Consider the following 9,872-nt stretch of genomic DNA (forward strand, 5'->3'; position numbering starts at 1 on the left):
TGATGGATGTGAAGAGCTGCATGGTAAAGGCGGTAGATGAGGCTGCTGATAGACCACCCAAACATCTTTGGCTTCCTGAGTCGACGTTCCTTACCGACAACGGGCTACATCAACTTGAGACAAAGAATACAAAAGAATTCTTCACTAAGTTGGGTCTGCCAGTGGGGTTCCTGACCCAGCCACCCTACACTTGGTCATCCAACAATGAGTTTTTGAGAGCCCAGACCAATGTTGCAGTAGTCTCCGTCGTGAATGACTGGGCAGAATGGACGGTGGTTCTCGTTCAGGAGCTCAATACGAAGCTGACTGTGAGGGAAGAGCAGCTCCAGTTCCTGCTCCAAGTTGTTGCAGACCACTGCCAGTCACTCTGACAAAGTCTGCCCTGCTAAACAAGTGATCATCAGTCAATGAATATAATGATGCCATCCCCACAGACCCTATGACTTGTATGCCTATTCTGGTTCATGTGTATCTAGTGTGATTAGTGCTTACCTTATCGAGTATAATACAAATAAAGTAGTTTTTGCTCCTCCTGTGATTGCTTTGGCCCCATTATTTGCAATAAGGGCTATTTTATCAAGATCAACTTTACTAGTCGAGGGCGACCCCTAAATGAAGGCTAGTTGGGGCCAAACTTTAAGTTCTTAGTTTTTGTGTTAAGTAGAACTACCATAGGCAGAGCAAGCAGAGGAATTCCATCATTCCATTTTTGACCAACTAATAAGTACCACCCTCGTATAGATAGATAGATAGATAGATACTTCACTAACATCCGCGGCCTTAGCACATATTAAAACTCGGTTCATTTTTTCCTTCAGTCCATATCCCCTTTGGCCCTTTTCCTCACAGAACCACAAATCTCACTCTCTGCTGATATATCCCCATTCTGTTTTCCCGGTTACCATCTCCTCACAAACTTCCGGAACATGGGCGGCACCTGTTGCTATATCAAATCCCAATATGCAGTTGACACTATTTTAAACTTCACTTCATCCAGTTTTGACTAATTGTATAAATTGTCAAAATATTACTAAATATATCTGTGTAGTCTATCGCTCCCCCAATGCTTCTTCAGAACCCAGTGAATTTGATCCCATATCCACACAGTTGAGTAACCTTAACCTTGCCCTTAGCACTGAAGTTACCATTTTGGCGATTTTAACATACATAATGTTGAATGACTCTTCCATTCTGCCAGGACTGACGACGCTGGTCTAGAGTGCGAGCTGTTCGCAGAATCGTTTAATCTCACCCAGCTGGTAAAGCAACCAACCAGAATACCTGATAATCCTGGCCATAATGCCTATCTCTTGGATTTATTCCTGACTAATAATCCAGATCAATACAGGATAGAGGTACTGTCACCACTTGGATCCTCTGACCACAATCTCATCAAAGCCTCATTAGCCCCCTACACCTCCCAGTTCTGAACCTGTCAGGGTGACCCGATGGCACCTTGACAGGGCAAATTCCCACCGTCACTAACTCAAGAGTTGCCATTGGTTGCCAGCTAGTTCAATATGGAAGTCGGGCTACTCATGCAGAGACCACAGAAGTCGCATATCTTTAAAAATCTCTCCCGTGATATTTAATGATATACCATACGTAAGTTCTTCATGATATTATTTTTTAGTAGTTATGCTAATTTCCTAATGCGGTAAATGCAGGAAAACGTTACTATAGCCGCCGTGAAAGCACACCGGCTGTGACAGCATTCGTCACATATTTACAAGTCTCTAGCTGCACATTTTGTTTGAAATCCATATAATTTAGCTTTCTAAAAACACAATGCTTCATCTCCAAAATGCTGAAGAATATCTACAAGGTTTTTCTTATGAAAATTGTACAATGTTTGAATCCGAAATCGTGCAGAGACGAGACCGCCGGCCGAAATCCAACAATACCGAAGGCTCCAAAATACCGTACAAAAGCTCAAAACAACACACCCTGAACAGGGTATGCCTCTAGACTTCAGGAAATAATTCAGTTTAGTCACTGTCCATTTTTCTCTGCAACGGTTTTCCATGATCTTTGTACAGTAGGTCCAGCGGGGCAGTAGGCACATGTGAGTTTGTTATTGTTTATAATCGTAACGTACGATCTTCAGCCGTGTCGTGCTAATATTTCTTAATGAAGAATCGTTGCATGTTTCTCATAACACTGTTTATTTTGTTTTGATTGACACATACATGAAATGGATGTAAAATAAAGCTTTAAGGAGGGAAAGAATAATAACCGTCCCCGAACCGAGATGGTAGACTCAGCCCAACATTTCTTTATTTTCCTTGACTATAATACAGCCTCTCTTCCTTGTAGCAGTAACTAAAATAATGTTGTTATAATTTCTCCCTTCCTTTTAGTGACACAGAGGGCACATAAAATGAACGGAGTTTAGTAGACCGACTTTGATGTAGAAAATTACATAATCTGGTGAAAAGTGGCATTTTTTCCTTGGTTAGTGACATCGGGAGGATTTAGAAATTATCTTGCGACATTCCATGGCAGTCTTTCTTCTCTATTGATCCCAATTCTACCCATTCCCACATTTGCGACTTAATACTAGCTTGTATGGATTTATTCATACCAAGTCAACAGTTCACTAAAAGATCGAACTCTCCAAAATGGTTTGATGGCAACTGTACCAGAGCAACAGCCCAAAAGTCATTAGCATATAACTCTTACTTAAAATTAAAAACATCTGAATCACTCTCTCAATTGCTAGAAATCATGCAAAGGCTGTAATAAATCTAGCTATATCAAACTTTCTTCAAAGGCAAGCATCAAAACTACTTAACAGCCCTAATGACAATAGAATAATCTGGTCAACTCTTATAATAACTTTAATAAGTCATCATCCATTCCCCTACTAAAATCTTCAGATGGCAACATTACAAATGACCCCCATGGGAAAACAGATATTTTTGCCAGTGCATTTGCCAGAAATTCTACTATAGACGATAAAATGCGTGGCTTGAAAAACAGTGCCCCGGAAGAATACCATAGTACCCCCGACGACAGGGCAAGCCAAAAACAGCTTAGTATGCCCGCAGATGCGCCGACACCCCCACACGGACCCCACGGGGTAGCCGCCACCAGCCACCACCACTCCGGGCAACAGCGACACGTCAGCCCGGGCCGTGCGCCCCTGTGTCATGCAGCCACCACGCCGCCGCCACCGTAGGAGAAGGACACTACCTTTGCGGAGTGGAATTGCTGAGCCAGCTAGGGGTGGAGTTAGAAAATATACTCCAGACGGCGCCCCTCTGGTAGAGACGATCTATGGTCGTTCCCAAAGTGTTCCGGTAGAGACGATCTATGGTCATGCCCAAAGTGTTCCGGTAGAGACGATCTATGGTCGCTCCCATCCTCGTGAGACGATCTATGGTCGCCCCCATCCTCGTGAGACGATGTATGGTCGCTCCCATCCTCGTGAGACGATCTATGGTCGCTCCAAAAGTGCTCCAGTAGAGACGATCTATGGTCGCTCCCATCCTCATGAGACGATCTATGGTCGCTCCGAAAGTGCCCCGTTAGAGATGATCTATGGTCGCTCCCATCCTCGTGAGACGATCTATGGTCGCTCCGAAAGTGCTCCGGTAGAGATGATCTATGGTTGCTCTCATCCTCGTGAGACGAACTATGGTCGCTCCGAAAGTGCTCCGGTAGAGACGATCTACGGTCGCTTCGAGGGTGTGCAGAGAGAGGTGAGTAGAGAGACGTCCCCACGGCAGGAGACCGGAGCCCAGGCCTCCTGTCCCAGAGTGACCCAGACAGGCCTCCCAGCCTCCCCTGGTCTCTGTTCCCTACGCCTGGCTCTAGAGCAGACGCACCTGATGGACCCCAGTGGAAGTTGCTCCCGCAGCCCTCCCCTGTCGGCGCCCCTAGATGCTGGAGACCACAGCCCACAGTCTCTCTCGGTTCTCCCCAGGACACCCGGCCGTGATCTCTCTACGCCCCCACGACGCCGGGACTTATCACAGAGGTTCCTGGAGCTATTCGGCCCCAGTCCCGAGGGCCACACGCCTGAACCAAGCCCGGAAGCCACGGGAAGCCCAGGACGCGAGAGGACGCCCTTACGAGTTATCCCGTGCCCTCTCGGCATGCCTCGCATTGGTGGTGCCCCTAGCCCAGCAGGATCGCAGACGACGTGTTCCTGCCTATCCCCCTGATGAATACGTGTGATATTGTAGCACGAGTGATTTAGGTTAAGTGTGATTTCCCCTAATGTAAGTATTGTGCAGTGATTTTCATATAGTGAATATTGGGGTAAATCAGATCACGGTGAGAAGTTAAAGGACGAGAGTGTGGAACAAGATCTGATTGACTATACATGTGAGTGACATCCCTGTTATACAATTAATAAGCCTGTGCCACCGGGAGATTCCCCTATAAAGACATACCCCCATTACTGTGAAGGAATATTGTGAAAGGAAGTATTAATGGTATTCTCTCCCTCCCCCACGCCACCCATAAATCTTGTTTACCACCCGCTCTCACTCCCATATCTCAAGTAAGTGTAAATCAAGAATAAAATCAATTACCAAAGTATTTTGGCTAGTGGAAACCATATAATCTTCACAGCTAATATCTGCCGCCCTCCAGTATTACCATAACTTTCCCCTAGCCGTCACAAGTCACTCCCCGCACCTCCCCTATCTCCTCCTAGTGAGACTCAACCCCCCTCCCACGCCCCCGCGCGCGCCTATATTTACTGCACTCCTGATACACTAGGATTGTTTGTGTTGTCATTACTATCAGGGAAGCAAGTATCCTGCGAGATACACATATCCTAGATAAGGTTTTATATTGCTATATATTGTGCTGTAATATCTGCTGATTTGTCCTGTGTCTGACTGTGGTAATATACGTGTAAAGGTTGTTGCCTAGAGTTTTTGTGTCCTGCCTCTCTTTATTGCACTAGCTCCGGTCTCGAAAGAGGACCCCGCTCCACGTTAGGTGAAATAGGAACGAGAAGTCGAGCCTAATTTCACCTAGCATTACAGACGATGCCAGCCAGAATGTCCCAGTACTAGAACTTCACTCTCCCGAAATTGCCCCACTTAAAATACAAACAAGATACGTAAAATCTATCCTAGACAATTTACCTACCAACAAAGCTCCAGGCCCAGATGGAATTTCGCCAATTGTTTTGAAAAAGTGTTCCCCTGAATTTGCCTCTGTTCTAGCTATATTATTCAGACTATGCATACGTGCTTCTTCATTCCCAAATTCATGGAAAGAAGCCAATATACACTCAGTTCGGAAGAAAGGAATTCCTCTGACCCCTCTGATTACAGACCAATAGCTGTCACATCTTTTGGTAAGGTATTTGAAATTTTAATTAATAAGCACATTGTTAAACATCTTGAATCCAACAACTTAATTAGTGATTGACAATATGGTTTTTGCCATGAAAGATCCACCATTGACATACTCAATCTCCTAACTCATACCATCCATCAATCAATTGACCTACATGGAGAAACTCATGCAGTAGCCCTTGATATTTCTAAAGCTTTCGACAGAGTATGGCACGGTTAGCTGCTGTCCAAACTCCCTTGCTATGGACTACTATGCGTTTCAGGAGCCTTGACCCATCGTTTTTCGCAAATATCTTCGAAACAAACCGTCGGATCAGTATGGCATATTACCACGGCCTGTTTCACACCCTGCCCTAATTTTAAGCACTACAGTGCATTGCCAGATGTACTTGATTACGGCGTTTACTCTTGACTGTGATAACGTCGTATCCTTCAGCCGACACGGCATTCGAACAGGTGAGGCGTGACTCAGTTGTGACGTCACCAAATACACTACCCCTTCTTCCCCACCCTCCTCCCTCTTCCCTCCACGTATGGTATACGTTAACATGGTGAGCCACGGGCAGTGGGCAGCATTAGGCTTATTCCCGCATTCTATGAAGAAACTTGCCTCGTCACTGCCATGTCCAACATGTTACGTTGTCGTTGTGGTTGTAAAACCGCAATTGCATTACGACTTTTCCACGTGTTCAGCCGAGAGAAAGCAGCCAAAAAACTAAGGATCAGTTTGGATAGGTAAGAATTCATGCCTATATTTCGTATTAACATGTTTTCAATAAAAGCGTTTCAATGGCATCCCTTTAATGCCTGCATGGGGAACGTTAAATCGATAATTACAAATGGAAAATTATAAGAACCAAAATACCTCATGTAAAGGTCTGCCTTTTCCACACAGGCCCTGTGATCGTGTTGCACAGGCCATGGGGATGACAGTGAAAGCTGTACGGATGATGGTGAAGTGCAGCACGAGCTCGCGTTCTGGGTCATCAACACCGCCCGGGACAGCCACTCCCTTGACAACACCGCCTGGGACACCGACACCCCTCGCCACACCGCCCGTCTTTGACAATATCACCGCTGGTGCCATTCGCCGCCATGTACATGGCAAGTTTGCTGCCAAGCAAACCTTCACTATTGGTACTTCGAGTGAAGAGTTAAAGAGGGCAGACATCATCCCGGGGTACACCTCAGAAACGGCGGTGTGGTGATTACTTCACAATATGGAGTTCAGGTTTAAGACCTCACAGAGGAAAATGTACGTGAGGAAGGAATCCTTAAATATTGTGTGTCGCCGTATTAACGCTCTTCGAGCACTCAAGACACATCGGGAGGAGGGGAGACAGGTGGTTTACGTCGACGAGACGTGGTTTACTACCCGAATGCACCACAGTAAAGAGTGGGTGGACACATCACAGCCTACCACCAGTCGTCAGCTGCCTCCCGGGGAAGGTGAGCGGTTTGTGGTAGTAGCAGGTGGCACCGGGGATAGTTTCATCGATGAATCATTTTTGTGCTTCCCTGTCAAGAACAAAAGCGTAGACTACCACAGCGAAATGAACAGCGCCCTATTTACCCGCTGGCTGACGTCGCAGCTCCTGCCGGCGCTCGCTGAGCCTTCGGTACTGGTGCTGGACGATCTGCCCTACCATAGCCAGCTGACGGAGGAGAGCTGCTGCCCCACCACTGCCACCACAAAAACGGAGATCGTCAAATGGCTGGAGTGCTGCAGGATACCATTCCTACCACACGCCACACGCCCTGAGCTGCTGCTGATGTGCAAGGAGAACCGGCCAGAACCGCGGTACACGGTGGATGACATTATCCGCTCATGGGGTCATGAGGTCGTCCGCCTGCCGCCCGCTCATCCTGAGTTCAACGCCATCGAGCAAGTGTGGGGCTGTATGAAGCGACATGTGCACTCCTCGTTACAGCAGTTCACCCGGGCAGATCTAAGGGCCAGGCTACAGGAAGCAAAGCTTATTGCAACAGGGGAGGTGTGGGTAGGTGCTGTGAGAAGATCCAGAGCGTTCGAGGAAGAATACTGGTCAGTAGATAATATACATGAAGGTGAGGATCCCGTCATCATCACCATTGACAGCGATGACGAGGACAATTTGTGTGTCGATAGTGCTATGGACTGAAATAAAACGCATGCTCAGTTGTCTGCAGAACTTCACAACCCATCTTATCTACACTTGCTGTGCAGTCTCCTCTCCTGATGCTGGTATTCATTGAAATTTTAGTATATTGTTCAGTTGCAAGTTTCTTTCTGTTCTTACCGTACATCACCTTTGAATCCTCGCCCTATTCGCACCTTAGCCCTTTCCGACTCTTACGCTATCTTGTATAAATGACCAAGCCTCTCCTGCCCCATCCCACCTGACGTCCATCGTATCCGAAAGGAGGGTCATATACAATTTTCAGTTATTATGTGAATCAACAAAGAGAGAGAGAGAGAGAGAGAGAGAGAGAGAGCGAGAGAGAGAGGGAGAGAGAGAAAGAAAGAGATAGAGAGAGGAGGGAGGGAGGGGGGAGGGTGGGGAAAAAGGGGTAGTGTATTTGGTGACGTCACAATTGAGTCACGCCTCACCTGTTCGAATGCCGTGTCGGCTCAAGGATACGATGTTATCACAGTCGAGTAAACGCCGTAATCAAGTACATTTGGCAATGCACTATAGTGCCTAAAATTAGGGCAGGGTGTGAAACAGGCCGTGGTAATATGCCATACTGATCCGACTGTTTGTTTCACAGATATTTGCGAAAAACGATGGGTCAAGGCCCCTGAAATGCATAGTAACGTCTTTTGATCCACTGATTTCCTCATATCGCAGTGACAGGAAAATAAACGTAAAAGATGATGTATATTACCATTTCCACACAATTAACGCCGGCATGCCACAAGGATCGGTTCTGGCCCCAACCCTGTTCCTGGTTCATATTAATGATCTCTTATCTGTCACCCACAATCCCATCCACTCATATGCAGATGACTCAACACTACATAGTTAATTCACACTCAGACACCCATTTACAAAGTCTAATATCTCTACTTCTCAACTCAATAGAGCCATCTCCATAAATCAAGACCTATCTATGATCAGTGAATGTCGACAAAACAACCTTGTCTCATTTAATGCTAGTAAAACCTAATATATACAATTTACTAATAGACAGATATTGCCAGATTCGTCTATTACCTTCAGTGCTACTAATATTCCCATCTCCAAAAGTATTGAAATTCTCGGCATCTCACTTAACAAAGCCCTCAGCTGGATTTCTCATGTCAGATCACTTGCTAAAACCGCCTCAAAGAAGCTTGGATTATTGTGCAGAGTCCGTATCTTTTTATTGACGAGCAGTTAGCTGTAATTTATGAGAGTCATGTGCACTCTCAGCTTGAATGTTGCTCACCCTTGTGGAATGAATGTGGAGAGGTTGCATTAAAACAACAAGATAAAATTCAGAACAAAGCTGTTAGAATTATTAACAACCCTGCCATACATAAACTTACATTATATTACAGATATTTTTATAGCAAATGCTCAGACGAAGTTGCGTCCATGGTGCCACCTATCCATGCCGTCCCTCTGCTACACAGGCATCTGGTAGCGCTCATGACTGGAATGTCACTCAGCCATATTGCAGAACTTCTGCCTATCAGAATTCTTTCATTCCCCATACTGCATCTCTTTGGAACTCGCTTCCCCAGTGTTGTTTCCCTCCAAAGTTCAACCTACGGCTGTTCAAGTCTAACTGTTACAGATATTTTATGAACAGAGGACACCAGTAGGCTGGTATATGGATTATTTTTTTTATTCATTTGTTTTTCTTTCCTCTGTTCTATTTAATTATTAACCCGCCCCGTCCCGTCGACGTATGGGTACGTTGCAACGATTTGTATTTGCCAGTCCCGGCAACGTACCGGTACGTCGTGCAATTGCAAGGTCCCTAATTTGCACAATTTTCAATTTTTGCACATGATTTTTCGTATGTATACACGGGACACCTTCCTCTATTCCTCTACAAGATGCCAAGCAGGGACAATGCCTTACACCGCATAACCTCCCCCCTTCTCCCCTCACGCCATTGTCTCGGCAATTCACCTGTTACCAGTGACCTGGCCAGTAAAGATATTCAGGGCCAGAGTGATTCCCCAATCGATGACAATGTGGAGGACAGTGTTTACAAAGCATTAGAAGAAGAAACAGTCAGATATAATGATCAGGTAATGTGGCAAAAAAAGGTCAGGTATGGTAATTAGTTAGTGAGTGAAACAATGCTTATAATGCCTATATTACTGCTTGAAAACCAATATACTTTCATACTACATATAAAGTCGTACCAAGTAAATAAATAAATACCGTTTATGAGTGGATAAAATAGTTACCCTCCCATAGAACTCGTTTTCTTTGGTGCCAGCATGTTAGAAAACCCAGTCAGGTAAGGAGGAACTCCTACCTGGATTGAGTATTTTAAACCTCAGGTGAGTGATTTCTCTATGAATTTTTGATGTTTCTCACCAAAAGCGGAGGTTTTAGCCAAAAAAAAAAA

At 45.5% G+C, this 9,872-nt stretch overlaps 1 protein-coding gene across 1 annotated transcript; it reads left to right on the plus strand.

The window, feature by feature from the left end:
- The first annotated feature begins 6,541 nt into the window (after positions 1-6,541).
- On the plus strand, positions 6,542-7,462 carry LOC145401295 (uncharacterized). The gene has a single exon (XM_080273623.1). The coding sequence runs from the start codon at positions 6,542-6,544 to the stop codon at positions 7,460-7,462; it is 921 nt and encodes a 306-aa protein (XP_080129749.1).
- The last annotated feature ends 2,410 nt before the right edge of the window (positions 7,463-9,872 follow it).

The sequence above is a fragment of the Coenobita brevimanus genome, chromosome 55 (genome assembly GCF_032717465.1).
Source record: "Coenobita brevimanus isolate Jiangsu-jjx chromosome 55, ASM3271746v2, whole genome shotgun sequence".
Taxonomy (NCBI): domain Eukaryota; kingdom Metazoa; phylum Arthropoda; class Malacostraca; order Decapoda; family Coenobitidae; genus Coenobita; species Coenobita brevimanus.

Excerpts from the sequence above, each read along its gene's own strand:
- LOC145401295 (XM_080273623.1), top strand. The coding sequence starts at position 6,542 with ATGGAGTTCAGGTTTAAGACCTCACAGAGGAAAATGTACGTGAGGAAG.